Raw genomic sequence first — 16,120 nt, 5'->3', positions numbered from 1 at the left:
CCTCGGTCCCCAGACGTCTGTTGAGTGTTGTAAGAAGAAGGGGAGATGCCACACAGTGGTGAAAATGGCCTTGTCCCAACTTTTTGGGGATTTGTTGACACCATGAAATTCTGATTCAACATATTTTTCCCTTAAAATGGTACATTTCTCAGTTTAAACTTTTGTTCCGTGATTTATGTTCTATTCTGAATAAAATATTAGAAGTTGGCACCTCCACATCATTGCATTCAGTTTTTATTCACGATTTGTATAGTGTCCCAACTTTTTTGGAATCCGGTTTGTAGGTCTGAGCAGGTAGGTCCACTAAATAATGATAAAGGGAGCCTAGGGAGGGTAGTCACTGAAGATAAGGAAAAGGCAGAGTTACTAAATAGGTTGTCTAGCTTTGTATATACAAAAGAAGAGAAAGGAGCTGATATCTGTGGTGCTGGGGCTGTTAGTACATCCAGTGATATACTCAATTGGCTAACTGTAGATATGGTCCATTAGAAGTTAAATAGGGTAAATGTGAACAAGGCTCCGGGTCCTGTTTATAATTTTTTTAAATTCTCTAGGTACTGGTACAGTGCCAAGTGATTGGCGCAAGGCAAACGTGGTGCCCATATTCAAAAAAGGATCAAGGTCCTCCCCAGGTAATTATAGACCTATAGGCTTGGAAAGTATAGTTTGTAATTGGATAGATAACTGTCTGAAGGACCGTGTCCAGAGAATTGTGGTCAATGATTCCTATTCAGAATAGTCCCGGGTTATAAGTGGTGTGTACCCCAAGGTTCAGTGCTGGGTCCTCTGTTATTTAATTTATTTATTAATAATATTGAGGAGGGGATTAATAGCACCCTATCTATTTTTGCAGATGACACTAAGCTATGTAGTACTGTACAGTCTATGGAAGATGTCCATGTACTACAGGGTGACTTGAACACTGAGTGATTGGGCATCAACTTGGAAAATGAGGTTCAATGTGGACAAATGTAAAGTTATGCATCTTGGTAGTAACAATCTCTGTGCTTCATATGTCCTAGGTGATGTAGCACTGGGAGAGTCACTTATAGAGAAGGATTTGGGTGTACTTGGTAGCTTAAATTACAGCATACAATGCCAATCAGCTGCTTCTAAGGCCACCAGGATACTGTCATGCATTGAACGAGGCATGGACTCGCGGGACAGGGATGTAATATTACCACTTTACAAAGCGTTGGTGCGGCCTCATCTGGAATATGCAGTTCAGTTCTGGGCACCAGTCCATAGAAAGGACGCTCTGCAGCTGGAAAAAGTACAGAGGAGAGCGACTAAACTTTTAGAGCACTTCATGCTTATCTCTGCTGAAAAGCTTTAGCTTCATTTTCCAGCAGGACTTGGCATCTGCCCACACTGCCAAAAATACCAATGCCTGGTTTAATAACCATGGTATGAATGTGCTTGATTGGCCAGCAAACTCGCCTGACCTAAACTCCATAAAGAATCTATAGGGTATTGTCAAGAGGAAGAAGACAGACACCAGGCCCAACAATGCAGACGAGCTGAAGGTCACTATCAAAGCAACTTGGACTTCCATAACGCCTCAGCAGTGCCACAGGCTGATCACTTCCATGCCACGCCGCATTGATTCAGTAATTGATGCAAAAAGAGCGCTGACCAAGTACTGAGAAATGGTAATGCTCCTAGAGGCTCACTTGAATATATTAAAACTTTTTTTTCTCAGCAATGCCGGCACATATGAACATGGGACCAAAATAGATTCCAAGCGCATATATAACAGGTCAGCAAGTTTCATAGGTACAAATCTGCTGACAGAAGCTCTTTAACACTGACTCTAACTTTAGACATGATTGCAGAGGCACCGCATGGACACAAATGACTCCCTTTTATATTATTCTTACCTCCAAACCTCAGATCATGTGGCGACATCCATCTTGAATCTCAAGCCAGAATGTGCAGCCATTTGTCACTTCTGCCTACCATGCACCAGAAGAGGGCCTAGATGGGAAGCAGGCACTCTCCATAGACACTTCTCTTCAGGCTCCAATGACGTCATCCGCTGGAGACGAAACCTATGAGGACAGTGGCGGCTGAAGTGTCTGGTCACCATGGCTACCTGCCGCAACAGCGAGCTTGTTAGAGGAGAGGTAAGCCCAAAGAATTACACAGCCATGTGCAGCACAGACAGCATCTAGATCGACTGGGAGTGACTCGGTAAGGTCCTGGTAGGTTGTCACACGTATCTGGAGCCCTGCTGACTGCAGCTCATCCCACAGCTCCTGGCGGGTGCGTGGCGGAGGATCCATAGAGCCAACATAACGATCAAGGTGGTCCCATAGATGCTCAATTGGGTTCAAGTCTTAGGAACTAGGGGGCCATGGTAGTACTTGAAAGTCTAGCCCTGTGACATGTCACAAAGTCTTGCTGGAAAATCCCATCCACCCCATGGAGGACAATCAGCATGTATGGGTGTTTGTGATCATCAAGGATGGATTCATACCCACATCGGTTGACAGTGCCTTCCACAGGGACGGCTGGCCCCAGAGAATGCAAATAAAACTTTCCTCAGACCATAATGCTACCACCATCAGCTTGTATTCTTTCAGCAATGGTTGCAGGGTCATCACTCATTGGAGAAGTTAACCCTTTGCCAATCAGAGCAGGTTCAATTCCAATATTGCTGTGAAAATTGAAACCTTTTCTGCTGATGCATCTTCGTTAGCAGAGGTGCAGAAACCATCTGTCTGCTTCGGAGCCCCATACGCAGTAGGGTTCGCTGAACTGTTGTTTTAGACACGTATTGTAGGTACTCCACTGTTGTGTCGGTCCACCTTTGTGCACCTTCGTAGCTGACATTTACCTCCCAACATCAATGGCATGTGGTGCTTCGCAGTTTCCACGTCACTTATTTGCAGTGGCGACATTTGTCCACTCAATAACAGGCTGAACTGGATGGACAAATGTCTTTTTTTGGCCTTATATACTATGTTACTGTGTTATGATATCCACTTTTAACCACAGCAGCATGCGAACGGTTCACAAACTGCACAGTTTCAGAAATACTGGCAGCTTTGGCCCAAAAGCCATTAATCATTTCTTTTTGCAAATCTGATAAATTCTCCCTTTAACAAATGACAGCAACAATGAATATCTGTGTAGACAGCCTATCGCACACCTTACATACCCACCAAGCCAGATCACGACACGTAACTTCCTTCATGAGCTACATACTGCCAACAAGAAAAGTAGGAAATGGTCATAATAATGTGACTCAACTGTGTACGACACTAATAAGGCCCCTTCATAAACCACATTTTTTTATCCACCAACTAATGCCACTTAATCAAAATGTTTATGAGCCTACAATCGATACTGTTATATTGTACCTGCCCCTTTATCACTACATTATAATGATCATCATCTCATGAAAAAACATTTGCTATAAAAAATAATTCAACATATTCAAAAATCTTTTATTTACAATATTTGTTTAAAAAAAAATTAAAATGGTTTTGCAGTTTTTTCTTTTTCAGGCCACACATATAAAAAACAAAAGCTGTCCATACACGTAACAGTGCCATATACACAGCAGGATGTATACAATACAGCCACCAATTACAGAGATGTTACTCCTTTGTTTTTGTTAAATCAAAGGGCTTCCACCACTGAGCAAACTGTAAAACCTTCTTCCTCTGATCATCAAAGTTCTCCCGCAAAGCTTTCCTCCAGACTCTAGGCTCCAGATCCAGCATGCCACCGATGATTTCCTAGAAGGCACAAACACGTTCTCATAAACTGCTTTGTAGATGCCGCTTGTATACACCACAGGGAGGGGGATCCAGCACTAGGGTGTCATTCCTCTTTTCGAATATACCTGTATGGACAGGGGCAGACTGTCCATAGACCCCACATGGAAATTTCCCGGTGGGCAGATGCCCAGGGGGCCACCCGAGCACTCAGTGATTAATCCTAGGAACATCAGGTACTTATGCATCTGACCAGCTGCCCTCCTGAATTCAACTATATAGTCGTCCTAACGACAGGGATACAGTTGAATACTGCAGCGGGGGCAGCAGTTATTTGTGCTTCACTGTGTTATTTGGTTCTGTTGGGGCGGTATTTTGTGCTGCACTGTGGTATTGAAGGTCCCGCTTACTTCTGTTTTCCTGGCCCTGGCTACTTGTGTTGCCCTCTTTCTCCAATTCGGACCCACCTACAACATGGGGCCACTTTTAGTTTCTTTCTGGGGCGACTAAGTTCCCAGTCCATCCCTGTGTATGACTGGTGATCTATAACATCTGGGGGACAGGCACCACCATCTACATACAGTTACAAGGTGTGCAACTTCTAGCTGGTACCTCAAATCTTAAGGACTAATGGGTCAGACAGTGTCAGATACTGCATTTGGTGGTAATGAAGACATAAAATAAATACCTTGCCAAAGTAATGTGGGAACTTGTTGTGGTCTTCAATAATGTGAGCAAAACCTCCCTGAAGTCCAAAATCCACCGAGAAATAAGGCAAGCCTTTTGGAACCTTTAAAAAAATATAAATAAATAAAAATCAGTTCAGATCACAGGTTTGGTTTTACTATTTCCTAGACAAAAAAAAACAAGTTGTCATTTTAAATAAGACTGCTCTTGTGCAGGGACGCCCATTGTTCAGCTATGCTCTGTGGGGAAATTGGTGAACAGGTGTTTATTTTCCATACAGCACCACCACAGGGGAGATGAAGAATTACACAGTTTTCATTGAAAGGAATGGGCTGCAATGGCTTGCTGGGTCTCCCAGGGGAAGGAAAACTTTGGCTAATATAAGAGGGTCTTTAATTTGTGAACCTTAACCGACAACAATGTTAAAGGGTCGGTGCCATTACAAACACATCTCCTATCCACAGGAGGGGGAATATGTGCCTTATCAGCTGGGGCCCCCACCAATCACAGGAACAGGGCCCCTGTGTCCACTGATTGAATGGGGTGGTGATCACATGTGCGCTCCCACTCTATTCAAGTCTAGGGGTCTGTCGGAGGCAGCAGAGTACAAACACATGGGTATCTCCAGCAGTCCCACAGACCTGAATGGAGTGGCAGCCTGCATGTGTGATTGCCACTCCATTCAAATGAGGAACATGGGGCCCTGTTCTTGTGATCGGCTTGGAGCCACAGAGGTCGGGGCTCAGCCAATCAGACACTTATCCCCTATCTCCAAGATTATGACCTATGACGGTACTTATAATACACAAGAGGAAAGAGTGAAACAGCACAAACTACTCAGGATGGAGTTACAACTCCTCCAAAAATATTCCTATGGGAGCTCTTCTTGACACTTGCCTGCCCCACAACAGCTGTACATATTCACTACATCAGCACCAACGACTCTAAGGCTTCTTTCACAAGGCTGTGTGCTGGCAGCAATGCATGGGCACCAACCGCGGGGAAGCCACATGCAGATAGCGGACCCATTGAATTAAATAGGGAACAAATAGGGAACAAAGGGGAGACATCATGGTGACATTGATATCTAGCTAGGAGGCCCTCTCACTGGACATATGATATATCCAGGAAAGGAACAACACTCCAGCTAACACAAAGGCTGGAGGGCAACTGACCTCCCGCTCACAACATATAAAGAGCCAACAGGCCACACCCAAGACACACCTAAATCCACACCAGCCAGATAATTAACCCCTCTGGAACCAGACAGGGAAGGAACCAGGGGAAAGGAGTAGCCATCTACATGCTGCAACAACACCACGTTGCCGCAGGAAACAGCATGCACGGCAACCATGTCACAGCACACACAACAGAGGCCGTGACATAAATGGCCCATAAAATCGTGCTACCGCCATTTTGTTTTAGAAATTCGTGGGGTTTCCTCAGCTAATTTTTTTCAAAGCCTTAAAATATTCTTTCATGCTAGGCTTGAGAAGTGGAGATGAAGTCACATCAAGACAGAAATCATACCGCCTCCGTATCTCTAAATCCCTCTTTCATTTTAACTTCATATTAGTGGGAGACAGTCTGGAACGAATGCCTGATGACATGTGAATGGAAGGGAGAAAATCCATAAAGTGTCATCTGAAAGGTGAAGAGGTCTTCACTCAGGCAAGTTAGGAACAAATAAATCAGAAAGCTCAAATCCATCTGGCGCTGGGGAATATTCTTCCTCTTCTTTAATAAGCCACATCGGATCTGCTCCTTTTATGTTATTTATAGTGAAGAGAAGAGATCAAAGTAGAACCTGAAAAAGGACCTTTGGTGTCCACGACATTTGCTAGTAAGATTTATAAATTCATCCTTTTGATCATTTAAGATATTTCAACCTAAAACGCTTCTTGGCTTGGTTACTTTGAAAACAAGTTAAAGCCTTGCATAGTTTAATAAGTATTAAATAGCTTTTGAGGAATATATTGTATATACAGTAGGTTTCTTGCAAGGAGGGAATGTGGTGAGGTTGCCTAGCAACTACTTGACTTCCTGGCTGGGTGACTACCATTTCATTAAGTGCCAAGAAATTTTGCATCCAGGCTCCTCTTAATATAAAACTCTCAACATAAAACAACGGCAGACGTATCCGTATAGAAAAAAAAACCAAAACATTCAAAGTAATCAAGCAAGGTCATAAAAACTGTCACAGGTGCCATGTGTCCATATTTCAAAAGCAAGTACAGAATTTTTTTTAATGCCAACAGCTTTTAAATGGACTATCATAGGAGTTTCACTTAAAACGAAAGGGTTCTAAACATACCGTATTTATATTATTAGTGTTTAAAAGTGAGCCTCCAATGATTCCTAAATGTATGTATGAATTAATGTTTCTAATCTAGGCATGAGTGCTCTATGCTGTTTATTACCATCATTCATTTATAGCCTGAACACACTCATTCATTTCAATATGGAGTAAAAGAAAACATAAATTACTGCAGTCCTTTGCTTTCTCTCTGCTAAGTTGGCGAGAAATATAGCTAAAATGTATTTAAAATATCTATACCTAGAATTTCTTATCCAAACAGGGAATTGTCAGTTGCCTTCGTGTCTGCAGAGGGAATTTGATATCTAACACAGTCCTGTGATTACAGCAGCCTCTGCACAGTTTCAAGCAGTCACTGCAGTGTGTGAGGGGAAGGAGAGCTACCGTACCATAATAAAAAAAATAATTAAAAAAAAGACTGTCACCAGGCTTCAGTTCCACTGTATGTGTTATAATATAATGTACATAAATGCTGTGAAGTTTTAATTTTTGTTACTGTAAGCTAACGTTAACAACTGAATTTAGCCCTAAGAAACATTAGGTAAGTTTAGAAAAGGTCGGAGCTGGCACAGTTTTAGAATATATATCTTAGCATTAGAGACATTTATCAATAGCTATGTGATATTTAAAATTAAGCAGCAGACACCACTCAGATTAATGTCGATAACACAACGCCAAAGCCTGTCACTATGACAGAAATGATAAATCTGGCCATTTTATGTAGCAAACATAGGCTTTAATACTTGATCAATGTCCAAATCATAGTTTTCGACAAATGAATAGGGAAGGCTGTAAAAACAAAACCCATAAAACTGTGGCGGAATTGGGATTTTTTCAATTTTAATTTTTTTCCAGCTTTCACTACATCATATGCAATATTAAGCGGTGCCATTAGAAAGTATCGCAAAAACATAAGTCCTCATACATCTATGAGAAGGAAAAAAAAAAAAGTTATGGCTCCGGGAAGGCAGGGAGCAAAAAAACGAATAATGCAAAAACTGAAAATCGCTGGAATTAAGCAATGACCTTTTTTTTCTGGCCACTCTTCCATAAAGCTCCATTCTGTGGAGTGTACAGTTTATAGTGGTCCCATGGACAAATCAATTCCTCTCCTCTGTGGAGTGCACATCTTATAGTGCTCCTATGGACAGATACTTTCATCTTCTCTGTGGCGTGCATGGCTTATAGTTATCCTATTGAAAGATCCTTCCATCTCCTCTGTGGAGTGTACAGCTTATAGTGGTCCTATGGACAGATCCATCTCCTCCATAGTGGTCCTATGGACAGATACTTCCATCTCCTCTGTGGAGTGTACGGCTATGTCATCCTACGGACAGAACTCCACTACAATCTCCTTTGTGGATCTTTGGAGCTCCTTCAGTGTTATTGCTGATGCATTTTTTGAATCTCTGATTAATGCCCCTTCTAGTCCGGTCTGTGAGTTTTGGTGGGTACCTTTTCTTGTCAGTTTGGTAGCAGTGCCATATTCTTTCCTTTCGGTATAACAGTATTCGGTGTGATGTTCAGAGTCTAGGATATTTTATTAAAACCCAACCCTCACCTATGTTCCTCCATAACCAAGTCTCTCACCTGTTTGGAGAGCTACTTGGTCTTCATATAGCTTAGTAGTGTTCAGACTCAGAGGCTTTCAGAACAGGTGTATTTATACTCATGCCATGTGACACTTTAATTGCACATAGGGGACTTATTCAATTAATTATGTGACTTTGGAAGTTAATTCATTGGATCAGACCTTATTTAAGTGTTTCATAGAAGAGGAGGTGAATACCTACAAACTCAAGGTTTAAGTTTTTTTTTGTTTTTGTTTTTTTTCAGTCCATTGTAAGAATCTTGGCGTGAATACTTTCACAAAGCACTGTTTCTGTTCTATGCTTTTAGACCCATTTAGGGGGAAAAATAAGATATATGGGGTTCTCAGGAGTTAATACAGGGGAAATGAAAATAAGCAATAACTAAAAACTTTTAGGAGGTATAATTTTGTACACAGACACATACGAGCGTAAAACTGGCGAATCTATAAAGAATTACACAGGCAACAAGTGGGAAATAGATTAAAGTACAAAATTGTGTCTTTGTGAGACTATGACATTAAATCTGACATTCAAAATGTCACCGAGAGCCCATGGGCTGCTCCAGACATAGTGTGAGATTTGTCATTTTAAAAAAAAAAGCTACAGCTGCAGACAGCTCGACCTCCTTACAGAAGACGTACGATGGGCACGAGTGAAAAGAGCGAGGCTGGACGTCTACGACAGATGAATGCCGCGGCATTACAGGCGGATCACACAGTGGCCTATGTAGATGATGGATAACATTACTGAAAACCACCTTAATACCTATCCCCTAAAATGATCAGATCAGATATAATCTCATCAGAGGAAGAGGGAGAGAATTAATCTTCGCTCTGCAAATTTCATACGAATTGGAAATAGATGTAATCTCAAATGTAGGATAGCAATCACCTCTGCTAGGGAAAAAAAGAGAGGACTGGAAGTAATACGGCAAGAAAAATATAGTACTGCACGCTAGATCCAGCCACTACATGGCATTAACCTACTGTAAACTGAAAGATACAGACAGAGATAGATAATCTGGAGACAAAGATTAGATAGATATACAACACAAATAGCAGCAGAATGTCCTGCACATATCTCTGTTGCTGTTAGTGTCCCTCGTATCACTACTAGGGGTGATCGACTGGTGCTTGCAATGGCTTCTCAGAGCATAACACCAGCAGTTGGGGAAGGGTGTTGCTCCACGGCAAAGGCAAGGTTGAAGCACTCACCGTGAGGTCTCCATATTCAAACCCGACCATCGTCAGATCTCAAACTGAAGCTGGATTTGTCGCTAAAGAAGATATGGTTCCAGTCTGTAGAGGTCCAGTAGTCTTGTTTATGACTCTACTGGAAACTAAGGCGACAGTGGTTGGTTCCTAATGGCAGGACACGTAATGGGCGCCATGACACCAAATTTCCTTCTACTAAGGGCCTGAAAATGGTCCAGGCAGAAACAGGGGTGTGTAATGAAAGTGCTACCTGTGTCTGGATGGTGGACAATGAAACTGTGGGCAGATTAAACAATCCTCTCTACTGATGGTCTGTCTGAGCCTTTTTGCTTTGTGTGTGCCTTCACGTAACCACTGCTCCTAACACCTAGGTCAGAATGGCCTACATGGCAGACAATTCTTTGAAAACAATCATCTTGCTTCTCTCAGTCCAATGATGCTCCCCCTCTCAAAGTCTGTCAACTGGGCAAAATGTCTTCGAGTGTGTCGTAGAGGCATCTCTAGCAGTCAACGATCTTTCACCAAGACGTACACTAACCAAAAGTAGCCTCTAAAAGCCTTTTTATAGAATGGCTGTGAAGCACTTTTACACCCTCTTGTAGCAAGGCACAGGGCCTAATTAGACCATACTTATAATAATTTACTTATCTGCCTGAGACATAGCTGCATGCTGAGTTTTGGAGAAATCTGACATTTCTATTTGGGTGTGTTATTTTTTCTTGTCATTGAGTGTATACCATATGAGAAGGACAGACAGAAAGATGGATAGATAAATAGAATGATAGACATATTCCTGAGGCTTGCTCTACTAAGTGGGCTTCTTATTGAGTGGAGTTAAAAAAAAAAAAAGGAGTTCTAGTGCTGAGTGTGATTTTGTGGGAGTGATTGCAGGTGGCTGAGTGTGATTTTGTGGGAGTGATTGCAGGTGGCTGAGTGTGGCTTGAAGCAGAGATCCTTGAAAGTCAAGTTTTTGCATTTTAGTACTGCCATTTAAAACTTTTTTTTTTTTTTTCTGCTGGCAGTTGCCATTTAAACTCTTTTTTTTCCTCTGCTTGATTAAGGGGAGTGGCCTGGGCAACCAGGTTCTATAAATTGACCCACTAAACTCCCTGAGCTTGCTCTTCCTGAGGCTTGCTCTACTAAGTGGGCTTCTTATTAAGTGGAGTTAAAAAAAAAAGGAGTTTTAAGAAAAGGAGTTGGAAACGAAGGTTGGTTATAATTTCCTTGTGTGTTGTTGGCTTAATTCTAGGTAGTCCTTCAACTACAGCAGACAGGGTCTAATTCTAAATCATATTTACTGTTTAACTTTTTACTGTTGTAATCCCCATTTAGTATGTGTTGCACAATTGACAACGCAGTCCAGTGCACATCTTGCATGATGTATGCAGTCCTGGAACAGCCGTTCAAGGGTGTATATCTTTGTTCAAGATGTGAGCAAATTACCCGTTTGGAATCGCTAATCGAGTCTCTAAACGGGCAAGTTGCAACACTGAGAGGCATTGACAATTTGCAAAAGAGTTTGCTTCTCACCGAGCAAGCACTCTTTGGGGTAGATGAGGGGAAGGGGGACAGAGAGGAGGCTGAGGAAATTGAGGTAGCTAGCTGGGTAACAGCTATAAAGCGGGGTAGAGGGAAGAGTGCCAGGGAGGCTAGCCCTGATCTGACACACCCCAACAAGTTTGCACGTTTGGCAGATGAGGGGGATGTCAGTCCAGGGACGGCACTGCTGCAGCCAGACACTTCTTCTGCCAGTCAGGGGAATGTCAGCTCCGGTAAGCAGGGGACCAGGAGAGCAGAGCAGGCCAGACAGGTGCTGGTAGTGGGAGACTCCATTATTAGGGGAACAGATAGGGAAATCTGTCACAAAGACCGTGATCGCAGAACAGTGTGCTGTCTTCCTGGCGCTAGAGTTCGACACATCGCGGATCGGGTTGACAGATTACTGGGAGGGGCTGGAGAACATCCAGCGGTCATGGTCCATATTGGAACCAATGACAAAATTAGAGGTAGGTGGAGAGCCCTTAAAAATGATTTCAGGGATTTAGGTCAAAAGCTTAGGGCAAGGACCTCAAAAGGTAGTATTTTCCGAAATACTACCTGTACCACACAAGAAAGGCAGCGGGAGATTAGGGAGATTAACAAGTGGCTCAAGAACTGGTGTAGGAAGGAGGGGTTTGGGTTCCTGGAGAACTGGGCCGACTTCTCTATCGGCTACAGGCTCTATCGTAGGGACGGGCTGCACCTCAATGGGGAAGGGGCAGCTGTGCTGGGGAGAAAGATGGCTAGAAGGTTGGAGGAGTGTTTAAACTAGGGACTGGGGGGGAGGGTAATTACGTTACAGGATGGGAAGATAGTGCAGATAGAGACCGGGGGCAAGGTAGTGGGACTGGGGGAGGAATGGAAGGAGAGACTAGAACAGTTCAGAAGGAAAGGTGTAGGGTAAAAAATATACATAAACCTCTCAAATGTATGTATACTAATGCCAGAAGCCTGACTAATAAAACTGGGGAGCTGGAATTAGTGATGTGTGAGGAGGACTATGACATAGTGGGAATAACTGAGACATGGCTGGATGATAGCTATGACAGTGGGAATAACTGAGACATGGCTGGATGATAGCTATGACTGGGCGGTTAATGTACAAGGTTACAGTCTGTTTAGAAAGGATCGTCAAAACCGGAGAGGGGTGGGGGGTATGCCTTTATGTAAAGTCTTGTCTAAAGCCCACACTCCGTGAAGATATAAGTGAGGGACATGAACATGTGGAGTCACTGTGGGTAGAGATATATGCAGCTAAAAAGAACAATAAATTACTATTAGGAGTTTACTATAAACCACATAATATACCAGAGTCCACAGAAAATCTAATACTAAACGAGATAGACAAGGCGGCAAATCATAATGAGGTGGTTATTATAGGGGACTTCAACTACCCAGTTATAGACTGGGAAACTGAAACTTGTATATCTAATAAAGGAAACAGGTTCTTGGCAATAACCAAAGGCAATTACCTCTCCCAACTGGTTCAGGACCCTACTAGAGGGACGCCCATACTGGACTTGGTATTAACCAATAGGCCTGACAGAACAACAGACGCGCAGGTTGGTGGACACCTGGGAAATAGTGACCATAAAGTAATAACCTTCCAATTATCATTCAAAAGAGCGTTTCTACAGGGAGGAACAAAAATACCAAACTTCAAAAAAGCTAAATTTAGCCAACTAAGAGAGGCCATAGGCCTAACTAACTGGGACAAAGTCCTCAAAAATAAAAATACAGCCACAAAATGGGATATCTTTAAAAACATCCTAAAATCTCATTGTGAGAGGTACATACCATATGGGAATAAAAGGTTAAGGAACAAAAAGAAACCAATGTGGATAAATAGAACTGTAAAGAAAGCAATAAATGACAAAAAGAAAGCATATAAATCACTAAAACAGGAGGGTAGCACGGAAGCACTGAAAAACTATAAGGAAAAAAATAGAACATGTAAAAAACAAATAAAAGCGGCCAAACTAGAGACCGAGAGATTAATTGCCAAAGAGAGTAAAATTAACCCTAAAATGTTCTTCATTTATATAAATGTTAAAAAGTATAAATCTGAAAGTGTCGGCCCTTTAAAGAGTAATGAGGGGGGAGTCGCAGAGAGCGACGAGGAGAAAGCAAAACTGTTAAATATTTTTTTCTCCAATGTATTCACAGAGGAAAATAAACTGTCAGATGACATGCAGAATGTAAAAATAAATTCCCCATTAAAAGTGTCCTGTCTGACCCAGGAAGAAGTGCAACAGCGACTTAAAAAGATTAAAATATACAAATCGCCAGGACCGGATGGCATACACCCCCGTATCCTAAGGGAATTAAGTAATGTCATAGCCAGACCCTTATTTCTGATATTTGCAGACTCTATACTGACAGGGAATGTTCCACAGGATTGGCGCATGGCAAATGTGGTGCCGATATTCAAAAAGGGTCCAAAAACAGAGCCTGGAAACTATAGGCCGGTAAGTTTAACATCTGTTGAGGGTAAACTGTTTGAAGGTTTTCTGAGAGATGCTATCTTAGAGGATCTCAACGGAAATAAGCAAATAACGCCATATCAGCATGGCTTCATGGGGGATCGGTCATGCCAAACTAATTTAATCAGTTTCTATGAGGAGGTAAGTTCTAGACTTGACAGCGGCGAATCAATGGATGTCGTATATCTGGACTTCTCCAAAGCATTTGACACTGTACCACATAAAAGGTTAGTATATAAAATGAGAATGCTCGGACTGGGAGAAAACGTCTGCAAGTAGGTAAGTAACTGGCTCAATGATGGAAAACGGAGGGTGGTTATTAACGGTACATACTCAGATTGGGTCACTGTCACTAGTGGAGTACCTCAGGGGTCAGTATTGGGCCCTATTCTCTTCAATATATTTATTAATGATCTCGTAGAAGGCTTGCATAGTAAAGTATAAATTTTCGCAAATGACACTAAACTGTGTAAAGTAATTTACACTGAAGAGGACAATATACTACTACAGAGGGATCTGGATAGATTGCAGGCTTGGGCAGATAAGTGGCAGATAGAATGTGTAAGAAACATAGAATGTGTCGGCAGATAAGAACCATTTGGCCCATCTAGTCTGCCCAATATACTGAGTACTATGGATAGCCCCTGGCCCTATCTTATATGAAGGATGGCCTTATGCCTATCCCATGCATGCAGATGAGGTTTAACACTGACAAATGTAAAGTTATGCACATGGGAAGGAATAATGCAAGTCACCCGTACATACTAAATGGTAAAACACTCGGTAACACTGACATGGAAAAGGATCTAGGAATTTTAATAAACAGCAAACTAAGCTGCAAAAACCAGTGTCAGGCAGCTGCTGCCAAGGCCAATAAGATAATGGGTTGCATCAGAAGGGGCATAGATGCCCGTGATAAGAACATAGTCCTACCACTTTACAAATCACTAGTCAGACCACACATGGAGTACAGTGTACAGTTCTGGGCTCCTGTAAACAAGGCAGACATAGCAGAGCTGGAGAGGGTCCAGAGGAGGGCAACTACAGTAATAACTGGAATGGGGCAACTACAGTACCCTGAAAGATTATCAAAATTAGGGTTATTCACTTTAGAAAAAAGACGACTGAGGGGAGATCTAATTACTATGTATAAATATATCAGGGGTCAGTACAGAGATCTCTCCCATCATCTATTTATCCCCAGGACTGTGACGAGGGGACATCCTCTGCGTCTGGAGGAAAGAAGGTTTGTACACAAACATAGAAAAGGATTCTTTACGGTAAGAGCAGTGAGACTATGGAACTCTCTGCCTGAGGAGGTGGTGATGGTGAGTACAATAAAGGAATTCAAGAGGGGCCTGGATGTATTTCTGGAGTGTAATAATATTACAGGCTATAGCTACTAGAGAGGGGTCGCTGATCCAGGGAGATATTCTGATTGCCTGATTGGAGTCGGGAAGGAATTTCTTATTCCCCTAAAGTGGGGAAAATTGGCTTCTACCTCACAGTTTTTTTTTTGCCTTCCTCTGGATCAACTTGCAGGATAACAGGCCGATCTGGATGGACAAATGTCTTTTTTCGTCCTTATGTTACTAGGTTACATAGATAAATACTAAAACGACACGAGACAGACAGACATCTAGATCTATATTTTATGTAATAAAAGATAAATTGAAATACTGCGGACAGATATGTGATATATACTGCATATTAAGTATTCACATATTAAGTATATGCATTCAATTTTATAGAAACTACTCACTCACTCTTGGGACAGAGGAACATTCACTGAAATGATTTTCGCTCCCGGCATAATTAATGTGATAAAAAATAGAGCACACTGTGAATGTTTATTAATGGTGCACATAAATTAAAATACGAGACACGTGAGTAGATGCTGCTGAGCTGTACCCCTACATGATGATATTCAAATCACAGAGCAGCAGCACAACGTATGATCCCCTTGGAGCTCAGGGATGTCATTTAATACGGTCATCAAACATCACATGTGTGAGACTCTCCACCCTGAGCAGGTCTTGGAGATATCAAAGAGTAGCAGTGAATTGTTTGGTGAAGCAAGGTTGGCCTTATAAATCTGAATGAATGTTGCATTTTGTTGTGTAGGCAAAGCCCATATCCTTAGATATTGCAGGCATGGGGCAGCACATAGCTTCCCAAACTGGGACACAACAGGCTCCACCAAATTCTCAAGGGATTCCGTGTATATCAGGGTGAAAATGGGTTACAACAATGAAGAACGTGGAACCAGCTCAATTTTAGCAGTTGTGCAAAACAGGAAGGTTCATTACTACATCCATCCTCAGAGGTCACTAATACAAGAACAACAGAGCAATGATGTGCCGTTCCTGCACACGTGACCGCTAAGGCCAGGGACTGAATAGAGTGATCGCATGACTTCATCACTTCTGTCCAGGCACCGACTGCGGAGGGATGTCATGCTGGAATAAAGGGCATTTCAAAAGCTCCATTTTTTATTTTATTTTTTGCTAAATCTCCTTTTTTTTTCACTTTTACGCAACTCTTGCAACTTTAGCGGAAAGCC

The 16,120-nt window shown here is 42.2% G+C and overlaps 1 protein-coding gene across 1 annotated transcript in view; it reads right to left on the bottom strand.

The window, feature by feature from the left end:
• Nucleotides 1-2,982: 2,982 nt before the first annotated feature.
• Nucleotides 2,983-16,120, bottom strand: part of CWF19L2 (CWF19 like cell cycle control factor 2) — a 153,954-nt gene continuing 140,816 nt past the window's right edge. The window contains exons 17-18 of the mRNA XM_040426268.1: nt 4,414-4,515; nt 2,983-3,746 (exon numbers count right to left, since the gene is read on the bottom strand). Of these exons, the coding sequence (XP_040282202.1) occupies nt 3,606-3,746; nt 4,414-4,515 (243 nt within the window). The 3' untranslated portion in view covers nt 2,983-3,605. The remainder of the gene's footprint in view (nt 3,747-4,413; nt 4,516-16,120) is intronic.

Source organism: Bufo bufo, chromosome 3 (assembly GCF_905171765.1).
Source record: "Bufo bufo chromosome 3, aBufBuf1.1, whole genome shotgun sequence".
Classification (NCBI taxonomy): Eukaryota; Metazoa; Chordata; class Amphibia; order Anura; family Bufonidae; genus Bufo; species Bufo bufo.
This window is presented reverse-complemented; position numbering and strand designations above follow the sequence as displayed.